Source organism: Ascidia mentula, chromosome 8, assembly GCF_947561715.1.
Source record: "Ascidia mentula chromosome 8, kaAscMent1.1, whole genome shotgun sequence".
In the NCBI taxonomy this organism is placed as follows: domain Eukaryota; kingdom Metazoa; phylum Chordata; class Ascidiacea; order Phlebobranchia; family Ascidiidae; genus Ascidia; species Ascidia mentula.
Window position 1 is genome coordinate 9,601,474 of NC_138573.1, and position 18,468 is coordinate 9,619,941.

An 18,468-nucleotide genomic window follows, 5' to 3' on the forward strand; every position below is an offset into this window, starting at 1 on the left:
ATTCGAAAACTTTATTACATTTGGCTTACACAAATCGTGTGTGAATTACTCTTTGCTGTTGTACAGACAATTGTGTGGCTGCGGCATCTTATGGCGGAAAACTGGGCCTCGCAACCGGGGAATTTTGTTCAAAATGCAATTGCACTTATAATAATAACATTGATGCTTCGTAAACTTTCTCTGTAGATTGTAGAACACTCTTTGATTCTGTTAAATTTGGCTATTGCGTGGGCGATCGTATTAAATTTATTGTTTTTTGGCCTCGTTGGTTCATTATGGTTTAATCACGTGTCGATATGTTCTGCCAAGACATGAACGCATGCTCCCTTATACCTAATTCCCCGCACAGCCAAAACGCTTCATTGAAACGTCTTCAAAAAAAATTGATAGTCTGTACCAAATATTACCTAAACAACTCGCTTTAATTGAAAAATTGTTGCACAGCAGATGAGACTCCAGAAGGGATTTAACACTGAAATGTACGTGTCGTGCTGGTGTTTTTAGCTCAAACAACTGCTGTAATTTCGGAATGCTGCAAAACAAAATATTCGGATTTGAATCCCAGTAACTTCACTCAGGTATTCGGCCAAACCCGAATATTTGTTACGTCATAACCGCGAACTTATTACTCGTCCACTCTGTAACGACACGTGATTGTTGTAACTGCGAATTGATGTCATTCTTGTGTTTGATGGGTTGCAAATTAAATCTTAAAACTTTGTGTTTGTTAGCCGTTTTCGTTGTAGAAACTGGAGTTGGATAATTACTTCATATATTGCGTTTGTTCTTGGATGATGCTACTAAGATTTGGAGAAATTATATCAGGAGAAAGATTGTATGACATGACATTTTTTGAGAGGGGGTGTTTTCCAACACAGGGTTGTCACAAAACATCTCGGTGAAGTACGGGAACATCCGACATTCTTGTAGCGGGAACAACTATGACATCCCCGTTAATTAAACTTGAAATGATTTTTACTATGAAAATGGTAAAAGAAATGCTCAAATTAACGGTAATGGTGTTTTCAATGCAAATGCATCGGGCAATCGCGCAATGACGCGACCGCGTACTTTCTACGCAATCCCTTTTTTATCCTACTTAGTAGTCTCTAATCTACTCTTTGACTTATGGTCTTCTCGTCTCTTGGTTCAGTCTTGGCTTGGCTCTGGTTTAGTTTGTCTCTCTCTTTCTGTTGGTTCTCTCTGGTTACTTTATAATTTTAAACGGAATATATAGCCAGGGAGCGTGCAGTTAATTGGGTTTAGGAAAAAGGCAAATGACGTTGGTGTTGACGTATGACGTTAGAAAAGGTGATGACAAGATTGTTGTCGAACGTCTTGATGACGTAGACGAGGCGCTTGTCAGTCCGCATAAATGATGAATTGTTTTGTAGGGACAAAGCACTTGCTTGTTAACAATAGCACTATAATACTGGGAAATGTTCTCAAATATGATGTGATAGATGCAGATGCACCGAAATAGCTTTTTTTTATTCGGCCGAAACCGAATATTCGGCAAAAGTTGCCGAATAAACCGAAACTTATTTTGCTATCCATCTCTCTTAAACGCAATAAATTTAAACAAAACTATGCTGGATTGGATCTCATCCTGTCATACATCCTTTTATGTGCACTTACAGAATAACTTCTACTGCTGTACAAACTGCTTAAAGTTGATTTTCTCTCATCCTTTTTTATGTGCACTTACAGAATAACTTCTACTGCTGTACAAACTGCTTAAAGTTGATTTTCAATTTGTTTGAACAATGATTCCATCTATACTAAACTTTGCGTATAATCGTTTCATGCAATAAAAAAGTTTCTAATTACAAATTCTTTAGTTTCGGTCGAATAAATTCAGCAAACCGAACTTTCGGTGCATCCCTAATTTTCACTGATGACAGCTATTATCTAGCAACCAATTTTCTACCTGTCTGTTTGTTTTAACAAAGTGAACCTAAATTTTTTTGGCAAACTTTTTAACATTTATTTGCTAAAGGCCTAAAATGACGGTATTGAAATTTGCAGTCACTTCACACAAAAGTGTAATGGTCATTTTTTGTAAAACACAAACGGATAATTATCAGAAAAAACGCTACAGATGCGTCCAATGAATTTGCCAGCCTAACCTGGTATATTTCAACGCCGTTTCTTGTTACGAAATCAAATCAAAATTTTAAGAAATGAGTGGAACAGAAAACGGAAGAGTGAAAAGACCAGAAAATATTTTACATCAAGCATGTTATATGTATTCATTTTTTTAATCTGGATATTGTTAGCATCCTATAACCCTAATGCGCTTGTTTTTAAAGATGCATCTAATGAATTAAACCATGCTATGCTGTTCTGTTGTCATTGGCTGGTTGAACAACAATAACATTTGGATCGGTTAGTGAAATAAACGAATCCTCATCCATTGTATCATCATTTGGAGGTTCCTTGTGCAATAAAGGTGTTGATGAAGATCTGTAAAAAAAGACACATGAACAAACAACATAGCCAGGGTTGACATTGATCAACAAAAAGGATGAATACAATTTGTGTTTCATTTTTGTAGAAATGAGACCATCTATTTCAGAGGCTGATGCTAAAATGTCAAACAAATCATGTTGGAAAACTCAAAAAAGTGATGTGTTAACATTTTTGCTGAAACATGTTTAAAACATGGATGCCAGGGTTAAACAGCTAAACAATTTCTACAAATGAGGAGGAAAAGATTTTAGAAACAAGAACAATACAGCTGACAGCTCCGAATATGTCTAAAATTCTACCTCATCTTTTTCCATTTTGTAAATCTCTCTTTTCTGGATTGGCTGGGAGCTAACTCTCCAACGCTTAAATCATCATCAGAAAGAGAAGTAGTTTGTTTCTGCTTTCGTGGTCGTTCATATATTCCAGCTGGGTCGTCATGTTGCAGATTATTATAGACAGTTGAAATTTTAGGAAGACGCTTCGGTACTACTTCACCTTCACTTGGTTCCTTTCAGTAAAATGTTGCCCATTTACTATATTGGACAGAGCTGCTTTGTTTAAATTTAGTTGCAAAATGTTGGACATTTAATGACTATAACTATAAGTTTCACAGACAAATTTTTGTACATTTACCTCATCCATTTGATCTTGTATATCTACAACGCTTTTTAAGGTTGCAAGGTCATCAATATCTAATTAAAAAATGTATATAACCAATAAACAAAAATATTTTTAATATTTGTAGAAATTAATACCAGGGATGCGTTTTGGTTTCAGTTCACCATGACTGATTACAAGCTGACCATCAGATATAGTGGCATCCACTCCTCTGGTAGTTGATTCAGATCCAGAAGAATCACTGAGCAATATTTTCTCATCATGTTTTGGTTGGACTGGTATTGGTACAATTTTATGACCTTCTTCTTGCAACATGGGTGGGAATAATCTGCAATTAATGTCAAATCCATGCTTAATTTACAAACCAATTTAATACATGTATGATTATCACTAATTAAAAAGCCCATACACACTCCTAGCTAAGTGAATAAAACAACATATGTTAATTGTTTTAAAAAAAGATATTCTCAAAAAGTAAGTTAATGACAAATACAGTGGAATTTAATTCAGCCATAAAAACTGAATATCATTTCATTCATAAAATTACAAACCAGAAGATATAAATTAACTAATGGAAATAAACATTGTTTCAATTTGTAAAGACAATTTTGTAAACACAGATTGGCAGTGAGATACCAAATATTACATGCAAGGCCTTTTGGTAGGATAAGTGTAGGTTTCCCCCTGCAAGGGCAGAATTTCTCCTTTCCATGGGTCTGCTATGGATTGAGCTGATGAAACATCCGACTCCATGGATATTGATTTGCTTGGGAAGTGACCAGAATGGTTACTATCAGTGGGCTCCTCCTTTATACTAACCTGTGGGGTTACCTAATAAAAAAAGAAGGTAAACACCACTGATTTTACTTGAGGTTGTGTTTTGTAAACTTGCATGATACCTCTGGTGTTAGAACAGGTGACCTTAAAGTTTCAGATGCAATACTTTTCTCCTTTTCAACTACTTGCAAGTCTGGCTCATAAAAGGTGGGTGAAAGAGATGCTTCACTTTCTGATGATTCTGGTGTTTGGCACCTCACATTGATCATCTCTATGTTATCGTTTATACTAATATTTGGAGTACCTAAATTAATGTATAAATCATTTTTTGGGTAGGTGCAAAAAAAACACTGAGACAGACCAGTGGGTGTTGGTAGTGGAGTAGAAGGATATGTGAGTGATGCAGATGGCAATGGAAATTCTGGAAGCAAGGTAACAGTGGGTGATTTTTTTACTGGTTTGTGACCATTTCTTATCATGGTTTCTATGATATCTGAAATTTCAGTTTCAATTAGGTTTTTCATGGTGTCTTCATCATATTGAATACCCCCATCAATGTGCAGTGAAATATCTAAAACAACAATACACATGAATATTGTGTTTGAAAATCATGTAAGGTATTAACCATTAAAGGATTGAGGTGTATCACTTGCATTGCCATACAACTGACTTAGAATTCTTGAAAGTATTTCCTTTTCCATCCAGTCCTTTGTCCTGTAAAGGTACTTGGGGTCAAATACAGAACCACCATTTAATCATTTCTACTTATTTTTTTTAATCTTTTCCAAAAAACTTACTCTTCCTCAAAAGTATTTGTTCTGTTCTGAATTGGAGCATTACGCTGAAAATCTGTTTTTTGTTTTGGGGATATTTGACTCAACATGCCTTTTTCTGGTCCTCTTCCATTTAGTTCCACTTGAATTCCAACATCATAGTTTTGTTCATTCTGTAAAACAATACCACAATCACTGAAACATTTATTTCCAGGTAAAAACTAGTCTAGTTGGTGTCTGAGACAAATATATTTCGCTTTAATCATTCTTAGTGTCTTATTTAAATAAAAGTATTAAAACAATTATAAGGTTTTTTAATTTATATGCAAAAAAACATACTGCATCATATTCGAGTGAAGTTTCATCTACATTTTCAAAAGATATTTCTTTCACAGATGGTGGTGGTGATGGTGGTGTATTGTTTACTTCTGTATGAAATATAATGTTTTAGTTTGAAAAAAAAGGAGCCATAAAAAATTAGGATATATAAAACATAACAAGACGTTGTGGAAGGCCCTTTTTCCTTGAGTTTGTTTTGTAAAGCTACATTTGACTAATTTATCCATCATGCAAATAAAACCAATAAAATTCATTTTAATTTGTTTTTATTTCATGGTAAATGCCACATCTAATACAAGAGTATTTACTGGGAGAACATTAAACAACAAACTATGAGAAAAAATGTTGCATAAGACAGAGTTGGAGATTGCTAGTCAAACTCGAATTTTGAATTATTGTAGATTATTTATTTTATCGGAATGATAAAATGTTAATTATATAATAGGTTAAAAATTGCCTGATGAATAAAACAGACTTTGTTAGAAAGTTTATACATATTTTATAAACATGTTTTTGCTAGCTGATCTCACTAAGGCTTGCAAAAACTCTAGATGATACAATCACCAGATTTTTTTAAATCACACATAATATTTAAACATGAAACAAATTTAAAATTTAAAATTATTTCCCAGTCATTTCACCTGTTTGTTGTGATTGTTGTATAACCTTGAGCTTTGGGATCAAAACTGGAATAACACTGTTGTCCTGTAAGTTGGAATTTAGTTTAGTTGACATTCCTTTACATCAGACCAAAAAAAGTTTAAAAGATAGGCTTTTGCATAATTTACAGTAGCAGCACTATTACAGGATCAGCCTGACTTAAGATCAGGAATACATATTTCGCCCCATTACAGTAGTAGCAAATTAAATTCTAAAATAAAAATCATACACAAATTTTTGGGGGTCTCAGGGGTATAGCAACAGGTATGAGATTTCCTTGTGTAACACTGTGTTGATATGGATGAGGATTTGTTGGTTCAAATAAGTATGTTGGATCTTTATCATTCAAGGACACTTGAGATTTTTCTGATCGCTTGTGTGTAACTAAAAACGTGCAGCTTGTGTCAATAGACAATCATGACGTGATAAATCAACTATTTACCTGAAATATTTTCCACAGCCCGTTTCATTCTAAACCTAGGTTTCCTATGAAATGTGTTCACATGCATAAATGGTGTTTCAACAGTCGTTCTTCTGACATGATAGGCTGCCCGGCCAAATTTATGTGTAATTGCATGTTCATCAGTTTTCTCAACTTCATTTTAAAATAGTCGGTCAATTTTAATTATGTGAATAGAAAAAGCAAACAGAAATTTGGATACCCTTCTCCTCAACAGTTTAGAATAGAAATAAAGCAATTAATGAAACAAGAGGGTATCAATATTATGGTTGAATAGATGCATGTGGCGTTGCTAGTACGAATTTGAGCATGTTGTAGGTAGATTTTGTTTAGTAGTTTTAGACACCATTTAGGTAAAAAGGTAGCAAAAAAGTCAGGTGAATTTTAAAGAAAAAGGCTATTTTTCGCAAGGCCTATCTCTCATCTAAACATTGATGACATCCTAAACTGGATTTTTTGCCACATGTTTTTTGCCATATATAAAAAAAATGGTTAAGACCCTTGCCATTAATAATGCTCTATAAGTCTGTTGCACTAATTAAGTTCAGAAAACATTTCGTGCCCAAAAAATGATTAACATCCCATAAAAAAAGTCATGACATATAAAATATACAAAAAAAACCTTTTCTCTTTTGTTTGGTTGTGGTTTGAATGGATTTTGCTCCATGCTGACTGTATTTAGTTGTTTTATTTTTCATCAATTTGGTCTGATCCTATTAACATACATGTCAACAAGTAAAAATTCAAGAGTATAAATTTATCACCTTTAAAGTTGTATTTTGCAATTGAATTTCTTCGGCAATAGACCCAATTTTGTCATCCACTAAGCGTTTCACATATGACGCCCTTTTAACTGTCCTACATAAGATAGTGGTAAAACTAGTTTAATGCATTTCAAAACACTTAAGAAGAGTAATAATTACTTTAACAATAATTCCATATCATTAGTTTGGTGGTCACACATACAGTATGGACCAGAATAATTTTTGATTGAATGCTGTATGGTATTTAAATTGTTATCAAGTGTAGAACGAGCTTCAGCAATTTTTTTAAGTTGAGTCTTGCAATCAGTGGCAACTGTTGGTGCAACCTCTACTTTTTCCAATACATCTGTTTTCATCATCGGAATTGGACTTGCCTAAACAGAAAAATTGATTTCAAATCTTGGACAATGTAACTAGTCTACACAACTCACAAAAAAATAATCTGTAATGGAAGTTGGAAAATGTGTTAAAATTTCTTCTCTCTGCAATTCCATTTCTTTTTTCTAAAAACACACATTATCAAACAAGTGAGCATTCTCTTTGTTGCATATAAAACATTTAATCTTGTGTTTGTTATTAAAACTGCTTTTATGATTTATTTTATTTTTATCAATTCCAAAGCATTCTGCGCAGTAGATTTACATATTTGGCAGCACTGCATTTACCTTGCTACTAGGGTGTGCAATTTGAGGGCAAGTCATCACCTTGGCTTTGCTGAAACAAAACATTAGTAAACATATATTACATCTATTCTTTTTGTTTCATTATAATGATCAGTGGTCAGTCAAAAACAAATGACGACTATATGTACAGTATGAAATATTATTATATCCAGCATATAATTGGGTTGCTATTAACATTGATTAATATTGTTCTTTGTTAACTTAAACTTTCCATTTGACTCAAAAATATTCAAAAAGAAAAAACACAAGAGATACTTTGTTGAAGCTTTATTTGTTATGAAATACTGGTATTTCTACTGTGCCATTATTTATGTTAATCTCACCCGTGTGCATGTATGTATATATATATATATATGTCTATGAAGCTCATGCCAGTCTATGATTCTGATACCAATTTAATTATAACACTATAAGGACCCTTTACAACACAGAAATGACCAAGAGGCAATAATTAACTGATCTGTGGCTCTAAAGAAGGATACTATCCTGCTTTTCTTTCATTGACCCAAGACATACTACACTGTCAGCTTTAGGCAGCTAGCACGCAACATTCAATGAAGACCAGTGTTCAACATTTTATGCACCCTTTATCAGCATGGCATTGATTGTTACATGTCAATAATACAATAAACATATCCACACATCTTGGGACAATACACTCCATGTATAAGCACAAACACCATTGAAGAAAACCCTTTACTGCCCAAACACAGACCAACATAACAGAACGAAATAAAAGTGCTTTTCAGTTTGCCAAAAGAAGTTGAACTTTACTTTGCACCAAGAAAAATGCACAAATTTTTTTTTAAAAAATACATTTTTTAAAACTTGTCACAATAGGCAGTAGTTGGCACAATTTCAGCAAATAATACACATGCACAGAATGGCTTTAGTTGTCAACTTTCTCTTTTTTAACATCATTGTCTCCATTTAGTATTGTGGTTATCTCTTCTTGCATAAATGCCCAAGGTACAGTAGATCCAACCAAAGGGCATTTTGAACCACTTGGACAATACACCTCACCACCTCTTGCTCCTTGTGCTTTTATGTTCTCACGTGAACAGCTGAAACAAAACTTGTGGGCTGCTTGGGAGGGACACTGGACAAAATGAGTGTCTTCCAACCTTCCATTGCAAAGTACACATTTTAAAGGGGGACTTGGTCCATTGGATGTATTTGAACTTGGAAAACTGGTGGACAGCAAGCTTTGACCATTAGAATTTGAGGCCGGTGTGCTTGGAGTTGGTGCAAGTGATGGGTTAGGGGTAGAAGGAGGACTAGGACCAATAGGTTGTTTGACAGATGAGGTATGAAGCAGTCCTTGACTACTTCGGACACTACTTGTGCTGCTATTGCCACTGTTGGTTCTCATATGCCGCCAACCAGTTTCACCATTGCTCTCAGCGACTGGCGATCGTGGGATGTTTGAAACAAGAGGAGAATCATTTCCAGATTTCTGTGATTTAGATTCCACATTGTTACCAGCTGGGAATGAAGAAACACTGTTGTTGCTGCTTCCGCTACTGGTGCGATGGGCCTTTGAATTACTAACAGGTACACAAAGTGAAGTTGCTTGGCTCTTTTCTTTGGGAGATGTTGCAAATCTTTCAACACATGTGTCCAAATTTGGTGAGCTTGCAATAGATCGTTGAGTAATATCATGATCTATTGGAGTGTTAGACTTAATTGATGGAACACTTGACGTTGATGTGACACCAGACAGTGTGCTTTGTGGCATTAAAGCAAAATTTGAGGACAACTTGATAATTGTGTCATCAACCATCACACTTGATATTCCAGCAGATGATGATACCTTCGGTTCACTAGAAATTTTGGTTGGAGAAATGCTGTGTTCAGGATGTTCAGGAGATCCTTTTCGCTTTCTGCCAGACAGTTGTGCACCAACAGATTTTAACACATAATGATGTGGGCTTGGAATGGCTGCAGTTGGCAGTTGGGCATATAGTGGGTCGATATATGAAGAAGGTAGAATCTCAGGAGATATTGGTTCCTTAAATGTCCTTGCACTGTCTGGTAATAGATCACCTAACAATCTCCACTGGCCAGAACCATGTCTGATTTCATACTCAATATACTTGTAACCAGAACTTAAAGCACCTTTTCCCATGTCCTTGGTTGTATCAGCAAACATTTGCTTAGCAACAGCAGATGCAGTGGTATAAACATTGCTTGAACCAATTGGATATTCAATATATGTTTTTAATTCATACTCCATTCCTGGTTTGTACGGGGCATCAAATTGGACAACTCGTCCTTTTAAGGTATGGTCTTTTTTGAACCGTATATCAAATGGAACAGAATGATTTAATCTTGTAAGAGTGTCTACAACTATATTTCCAATGTTGTGCTTATCATCTAGTATGTGTGATGATGAATTATGGCGGGAAGCGTATGAAGTGGAATAATGGCGTTCTGGAATTTTGTTGGATAAAACAGGTGGATCCTTTGTGGAGCTTACTGAGGATCTTGTTGATGTTGTTTGAACATACATGCGACTGCATGGCAGATTCTGAAGGACAGGGAGTGAACCATTAGCAAATGATGTTACATTTGACAACATTGATCGCCGTAAAGGTGAAGAATCATCGTCTTTTTGATAATTTGATGAGGTGTTGCTTAATGACTTGTGAACTGGATTTGCAGAATTTGAGTTGTTTTGGTGATGTCCATAAAGTGAATGACCTGTTGCAACTTTCCCATCAGCAGTAATGGAATAATATCTTTCAGGCAACCTGCTTTCATTGGGTTGATCGTAGAACACAGAATTCTTTGGTGGTGAACTTCGTCTCGCCGATTTAGTCTGGGAAAATCCTCCACTTGCATGTCCAATTGAACTTTCTCCACTGCTCGCGCTTGTTGGCCTGTGTGAGCGGTGCGCACGTTTGAGCTGTCGCGCGTTTTCCAACACTGTCTCAATCCGATCAGGTCCTTCATAATTTACACAACCACGACATACTGGTTCCGTAAAGTCAAAAACCATCGCCCATGGCATACGTGGAAAGTCACACAGGTAGCAATGCTGACGAACAGGCCTAATGACGTGATTACTCGACATCGCGAGTGCCTATGTTTATTTTTTGCAAGTTACATTAAAAATGTTGGCCCCTTTAAACAAAAACGCCTTTACTAGCACATGACCTAGAGATTATGAGTAAATGGTGCTTTTCCTTTACAATTAACCGCGACTTCTAGAATATGACGACAGAGATTGCTTACCCACTGCTCTCAGCTACGCGTCCCGTCACATCTGGTGCTACGTAACTGTTCGCCGAGAAGAAAAATACACACACATTTCGCACGCGGACCAACCGCCCACTCACGTCACGATTTCCGCACGCACGATCACTCAGAACTAAATCAATACGTCACACGGGCCGGGTTTGTCAGCGACATCGAAATCATATTACAGTGAAAAATTATGCCGCTTAAAGTACCCTGTGCTCCAGAACGCACGAAAAGTGCCAAAGCAAAGAAAGTGATTCACGCGGCACGACAGATATAAAAACAGCTCCTATGACAACAACACACCAATGACGTAAATCCCGTTAGCGTCACGCGCACTTCAACATTTGAAAATCAATTCGTGTGGTGACCCTCACTCCCTCCGTTCATTGGCGCTCTCTCTTTTTATCTCTCTTGCTCTTCATACATCAGTTGCCCACACAAAAGCATTGGTGCTAAATGACGTGAAGCACATTACTATCTTCTAGTTTTCTTTTTCGATACAGACATAAAATTAAACGCTGCACTTCTAAGTCTGACAAACATTTAACAACGAGAATCTAAAAATATGTGCTGCGGAAGTGCCTCGGGTACACACGCAAATTTTTTGCCGATGAGTCATCGTAGGCGACGCGATTCTTTTTCTCTGTGTCTCCGCTTAGAAGTTATGTGTGCGTGGGTGAAGCATGAAATACGGATACTAAAGGTCACGTGGGATTTGCGGTTGGTGAATCATTGCGCGACAACTATGACTGTATAAAATAAAACATGACGGTTGTGCACCTAAACAAAAATGCTAATGTTGTGCAAACGTTGAAACGCAGCGTTACTCGTCCCCCCAAAAAACACTGCGTAACCTGTCAACAAATCGGTTGCTTTTGAAAGCTTATATACACCACTGGTGTTTTCCTTTCTTGTAGACCTGTGCAATAAAACATGTTGGCCCCTGTTTAGTGCAAACCCGAGTTTACTTGATGCTCTCCCATCAAGATTAGTATTAGCCTTCACAAAAATTCCTTTATTTCGTCATATTAGTTGGTCATGTTGTGTAAACAATGAAATGAGCGTCAAACAATATGATATTCAGTACTATATGTCTGTTTTAATTGGTTGCCTTCCTGCAATTTGGTTCTGGTGAAAGGCGCAAGTCTGTTGTGACAAGAAAAACAGGCTGAGGAAACACCAAGATAAAAATTCGCTGCCGGGCACGTTTTCGCTTATCAGACAAGAACAGCATTCCGTGCAAGCCACACAAGGCCACTACTGACGTACATAGTACGGTTGGGAGAAAATGCAGATGGGACTAGGTACTTCGTTATATAGTTTCTCTTTAGTTGTAAGAGAAAAAGTGACAAACAAGCTTTTATCTTTGCAAAATGAATGTATACAGGCTATTGCAGTAGCCTATCAACTTTAGCACAAGTTGGTTTTAACACACACAAATGTACAGCAACAAAATAAAACAACCTTGTATGAATACATTATAAATACACTGCACAAATTCTATTAAAAAATCCTATTTTTCTTGCTAACTAAGCACAGCGTTTTGTTTGTGATAATTATAAGAAGATTGATGTTTTTAAATGTTAATGATAACTATCATTGTTTGCATTTTGTTGGCTTTTTTAATGATTCCCGGAACACTTGTAATGTCACTAAATAGTTCGAATTTAACTAAAATGCTAATTCTATTGTGAAATGCACATCATTAGCAAGTTTACCACAAATAAATTTATATGCTAATACCGGTAATCCTGTGTATTGCCTATTTGCAGACATTTTTAACTAATAATATGAGGTTTATGAAGAAAACATACCCAACCGCTAGTTGGCAGATAGCCACTGTTACATCATATCAATGCAAATGATAGATTTTGGATCAATTAACTCGTTGAATTTTAGGAGACCTTTGTTTACAAATATAATAATGTAATTAGGGATGCACTGAAAGTTCGGTTTGCCGAATTTATTCGGTGAAACTGAGATTTTGATAATTATTTGGTTTCAGTTGAATAGTTATTTTTTTTACTGCATGCAACGCAAAGTTTAGTATAGATTAGAATCATTGTTTAAACTGTACGAATGTGTTCGTTTTATTTATTGTCACATAAATGATAAAAATCAATTTTAAGCAGTTGGTACAGCAGTCAAGGTAATACTTGTGCGGTTGTGCCAATAAAAGGCTGTATGATAGGATTACATCCAATCCAACACAAGTTTTGTGTAATTTATTGCATTTAAAGAGATGGATACCAAAATTAGTGCTGAATTTATTCAACAACAAAAAATTTGCTGTTTCGGTGCATCATTAAATGTAACACCTTGTTTTCAGCTTAAAACAAAAACTTTTTGCAAATAACCAAAGGTGTATTTGTAGTTATGCATGCTGCTGGCATGTTTATTAATTAATTAATACCTCTTTCCTGATGGATCTCTTACTGGTGTTAAATCAAGCTGGTCATCAGAACTTACATAAATGGATGGTTCAGGGACAGGATTTTCGTGCAAAATTTCCTCCAAAAAGTGTCCTGTTTCTGAACATTTTGAAAAAAAATAATCATGTGGAAATGTTGTTTCTGGTAAACTTAATTAAAAATGTTTTTTTTAAAGTTTAACAATTGGTTAAATGTCAATTAAAAATTTTATAAAATATAGCATAAATCAGGATGTGTTTCCTGACTCTGACCAACATACAAAAACAAAAAATGGCAGATGTTTAGAATCAGTATGATGTTATATTTTTAAAAACGAGTTTGGTTCAATATCACTATATTGGTATACTGTACTTTTGTCATTTGATTGGAAGGTTTGAGATATGTCATCTCTGCTGTTGGGATGGTTTCTATTTGTAGAAAAAGTTGAAAACAAAAATATTAGCAAAAAAATGGGCTTTACAATATATAATAATCTTACAATCGTTTTGGGTGATCAATGACATGTGCTGGGTTTTTTTGTTCTGCTTGTGCTGCAAAAAATATGGGTTGTGAATTCTAAAACATCACAATCACAGGTTCAAAACAAAACAAAAAATACTAAATTGGGTATTTCATATCAATCACTATCAAGATGAAAATTGATCAATTTTTATGATACATCAGAAGTTTCAAACTTTTATAAATGGCCCAGCATTTTGTAAATTGTGGAAGAAGTAAATATCCTAACTGTGTTTTGTTGGAGTTGGTGTCTTGTTTGTGTGTAAGCGTTCAAGTGTGTTCAGAAATTGGACCTGAAAGCAACAAACAAAACCTTATTATAATTTTACCTCTTATTAGTTAGTAAATAAGATACATAGATTCCACATGTAAAAGTTCTTTGCCTTCTTGTTGACAAAATGTCAAAACTACAAACTCCATCAAACAAAATTAAAAAATCATATTATTTGGTACCTGCCACCGAGTCTGTTGATCCTGTAATAGCTCTAGATGATGTATTCGATGGTTTGTTATATCTGTTAATTGCCTCTCAAGATCATACACATGTTTTTGTATATCGTGTTTGTTTACTAAACCAGGCTGTTTGGAAAGAATATCTAATTTCTCTGTAAGTTCTGTAATTTGTTCTTTTAGATCTGTTTTTGCCTGAAATATAAATGTTTGGTGCTCATCAGCAGTTTGAAACCTACATAAAACCAAAAGAAATATAAGACTATGTTTTATGTCAATTTTCTCAGAATCTGCAGTTGATATTCCTTTGCCAACTTTGGTAGCAGAAGTTGAAAGTATATATCTGTAAGCCACTACCACAAACAAAATCAGGACAATACATTAATAATAAATCAAATGAAACAAAAAAGTGCACTGGTAAACACTGGTGTAAAAAAACTTACACTGGAACTCTTTATATTTTTGTTGAATTCACAAACAGGGTGTTGGTGGTTTATGTTATCTACAGGTTTCTGTATCCTGCAAAAAAAAGTGTTAAAATTCATGAATTCTTTCAGATTTCACAGCTGATGTTTATCGAAGCGCTAAAGTGCACAATGGTTTAACACAATTACATTCTAAACACAACTATTAAAAAATAAATAAGATAACCTTACTTGCAAAAAATGACACCAGTTTAACTTATACAACAAAAGCTTACTTGTCAGTGACAGCTTTTGCTAAGTGTTTTCGAACAGAATTTTCTGTGTATTGCTGTATATCAACATCTGCAACAATTAACACAATTGTGTTTCCAAATTTGACTACTTCCACGGCAAATGTATGATTTGCACAATACTACATTATTTTGTCATAATGCTCATATGAGTCTCTGCTACTAGTCATGGTAATACTTTATTGTTAGCTGCTTAGTTATGTAACACTTTTGAGCCATGTATTTATCATAGTCATTAGTTTGGTAATAAAATTTCGTAAACACTTTTGCTTCGAAAATGGAACCCAGCAGGATCACCCACTGTTTCCCCACAAGTTGGTGGGAGATCTGCAGACCTGTGGATTTCCCTTTGTCGGGGGTTCTTAAATGCTTTGGGTTTATGGCACACTTCTTAACAATTTTACATAATTCATATGAAACTTTTTTGAACACTATTGTTAGTTGTTGAAACTTTTGCAGTACACCTGAACTCATTTCATGGCACACAGTTTGAGAAACCCTGTTTTTTATGATTTTAAAGAAAAATGATTGAATTGGTTTACCATTACTTTTAACACCATATTTAAAATTTTAGATTGCCCATCAGAGTCCGAAAGAGATCCCATAAACAGGAACTACATTGTATGCTAATAAAGCATTGATATTTAAAAAATGCTTTAAACAACAATGTGTCAGAAGCAGCAGCAAATTTGAAACAAAGCATTTACATATTGACCACAGAGTTACATTATAAAAAAAGGACACATCAATAACAGGTTTATTGAGCATTTGGTTTGTAATGCTCAACTATTCCACATATGCTGCAGCACAGTTATATTCTTTGAACAATTGAGCCTTAACACATTTGGGTCCCCGCTAGAGTATAGCAGTTGGGCATTCAAGCATACATTTTAAACTAAAAAAACGTTTAGTTCGCAAAAAAGTTTCAAGCACAGTACATGGTGTTTGTCCAAGTTTACCTAAAATTTGAGGAATAGCTCTAGATTGTTACAAATGATGTGAATGTATTTATTTAATCAATGAATATTGGACACAAATTCGCACATTTGCAAAATGTTGGAAACAAATTCGCATATTTGAAAAATGTTAACAATATCTACACAAAGCATGAGCTACTGAAAAGAAAAAAATTTGCTAGTCTGCAAAATCAATGGTCACTACAATTTTTTCTGACATTTTTTCAAAAACTTTTAAAATTTCACGAAAATACTAACATTAGATTTACAGCTCAAAATTAAACCCAAATAATGTTGGCTATTGGTTAAGAAACATTAAATCCCAATTTGGCAAGATTGGAATTATCCAAAAACTATTTGGTAGAATTGTGAAACTAATTTGTTTCTTACTGCACCTGATGTAAAATTTGCAGAGGTAACCTTTTTAACACCTTGATGAATAGTTCTTGGCATTTTTGCAAGAAAAACAAGAATATTATGACAACAATACTTTTTTCTCGGAGTTAAAGTAATGTTACTTATATTGACGTATAAGTTCTATTTCTAAAAAAACAAGCAACTCGAATCCCCGGTTTTCTGTCTTTCCAGCTGTAATAAAAATTCAAAGAAACATTACATTTTGGAAAATAATTGCTTGAATTAAAAAAAAAATAAAAATAAGCCTCAAATAAGTGTTCTCGTGAGTAAATATCATCAAATAGATGTTCTTTTTTTATTTTTTTACAAAATTAGGCCAAACTGCAAAAAATCTAAATCAATTAAATTAATCATGCGTATTTTGTGCAAAAAATAACACAGAGGAGCAATACTTAAATAAATAGAATGGGCACCGATAAAACCATGAAGGTTATCAAGTCGAGCGAAAAAAATAAATGTCTTAAAAGGGCAATCAAGTTTATTAATAAATGACCTCCAAAATAATGGGCTATCTACAATTGAAATTGTGCGCCTGGTGCTGGTTACATATTTTCGTGGTTCTCCAGTTAAGTCAGTTTCAGTCTAAAATTATCACGTATAGTAATTTCTTGTTTCTTTCCTTTAACAAGTAATATTTCTTAAACTTTCCCGACCACCAAAATTTTGGCCCATCGCTACATGATGTAGGCCCCAATTTGGGAAAAGTTACACAGCTCTTTTGTCAAACTTGCAAGAGAGTTAAGACAAAAGACAATAATTAAGGTAGGCTATTTGAAATGCACCAACAATCGGACAATGTAATAAACGAACATCGAGGTGCGCTAATGTTTATAGTCAGGCACAACAGTTTATGTTGGCGGTGAACGCTGATTAGGTTGCAAAATGATGTGACGTAAGACAGGGGGTCCGAGAAAAAACATGTTCACAAAATGGGGTCCGCGGCCAAAAAAATTAGGGAAACCCTGAGTTAGAATACTTTAGTTTGATGATCATAATTATCAGGGTATATACGCGAAAATTGAATACGCCTACAATTTGACAGAGCCAAATGAAAAATCACAATCAAGCTATATTACGAACTTCGATTACCAATGAAGGTTTTTAAAACTACTTTAAACTATGAAGGCATTTCAATAGGGGCTATTTGTCCCATGGGATAAGCTCCGACATATTCACGGGATTGTTCTCATTGTTTTTAACGTCACTACATTTTAAAGTCGAGCTGCTGCTAAGCATTTTGTCCATACAAGCATACCGCGCGAGGTAATGTAATAACGCATGTTATTTTTTTCAAAGTGCTTTTTTGTTTATGCTTCCAAAGTTGATTTTTTGGCAAACCTCTTTTACGGTTGTTAATAGAGGTTTGTGAAATCCAGCCTAATAAATATTTGCTCGTTTAAAAACCTTTCATGAAGAGACACGGTTAATGGTCCTGCTGACGCCTACGGTGCTTTAAGCAAGGTCACAGAGATATACACTAGGTAGCCTACAATTTTTTGTCCTCTGCATCAAAAATCCTTGCTCTCTTGTTCCTCATATAAGGGTCGTTTAGTCTAGTTAAAATTTGAAAGTAATAATTCACGAACAATTTCACGTTTCATGGCCTTACTTTTTGTGATATGAACTTGAAATAATCTAAACTACCACATTTTACGATCTTTTTGCCATTCCTAATTTTACCACTAGCACCACAAACTTGGTCCTAGTTTACTTACTTTATGATATTTCCAAGGTCTTCTGCAATAATGCACCTGCCGACTGTTCCGCTTGTTTCCCCAATAACCGTTGCTGGGTCTTGTGACTTATATCGGAACATAATATTCTTCAAAGTTAAAAACAATTATTGCTTCTGGATAGGACAGTATACAGCAAGGATTTGTTGAGCCTCCTGGAGGATCTTACTACATACACGGGCACAAACAGCAATGGGGTAAACTAACTTCGGTGCTATTGTGTGGAGGAAAGATGAACCTTGCATTGAACCACAATAGATGGGATACTTAAACGATTAATATTTCTGCAAATCCAATTGCATTTTTTGTTGTTTTTTTACCCTAAATAATGTCCAACAGGGAGGGATCAAATGCCCCCAGGAATCAAAAATTCACTCGTCCGGCAACAAATTTTGACCACAATGCATACATGAGGGAACCACAAATGACAATGCCCTCATACAATTAACTTTTCTGTAAATATAGCCTCAAGTTT

At 35.0% G+C, this 18,468-nt stretch overlaps 2 protein-coding genes across 2 annotated transcripts; both read right to left on the bottom strand.

The window, feature by feature from the left end:
- Positions 1–2,041: 2,041 nt before the first annotated feature.
- LOC145912745 (TALPID3 protein-like) lies at positions 2,042–16,379 on the bottom strand. Its single transcript, XM_083000326.1, has 26 exons — positions 16,239–16,379; positions 14,873–14,939; positions 14,616–14,691; positions 14,176–14,367; positions 13,952–14,015; positions 13,703–13,754; positions 13,576–13,631; positions 13,206–13,323; positions 7,529–7,577; positions 7,295–7,366; positions 7,023–7,237; positions 6,864–6,957; positions 6,722–6,812; positions 6,082–6,234; positions 5,869–6,023; positions 5,621–5,684; positions 4,980–5,068; positions 4,665–4,813; positions 4,493–4,581; positions 4,229–4,438; positions 3,990–4,171; positions 3,737–3,921; positions 3,228–3,418; positions 3,106–3,164; positions 2,772–2,980; positions 2,042–2,466 (listed from the first exon to the last, which is right to left on the bottom strand). Exons 1-26 carry the CDS (start codon positions 16,294–16,296, stop codon positions 2,337–2,339), a joined length of 3,069 nt encoding a protein of 1,022 aa, XP_082856452.1. The 5' UTR covers positions 16,297–16,379; the 3' UTR covers positions 2,042–2,336.
- On the bottom strand, positions 8,107–11,034 carry LOC145912746 (interferon regulatory factor 2-binding protein-like A). Its single transcript, XM_083000327.1, has one exon. It carries the CDS (start codon positions 10,620–10,622, stop codon positions 8,436–8,438), a length of 2,187 nt encoding a protein of 728 aa, XP_082856453.1. The 5' UTR covers positions 10,623–11,034; the 3' UTR covers positions 8,107–8,435.
- Positions 16,380–18,468: the final 2,089 nt, after the last annotated feature.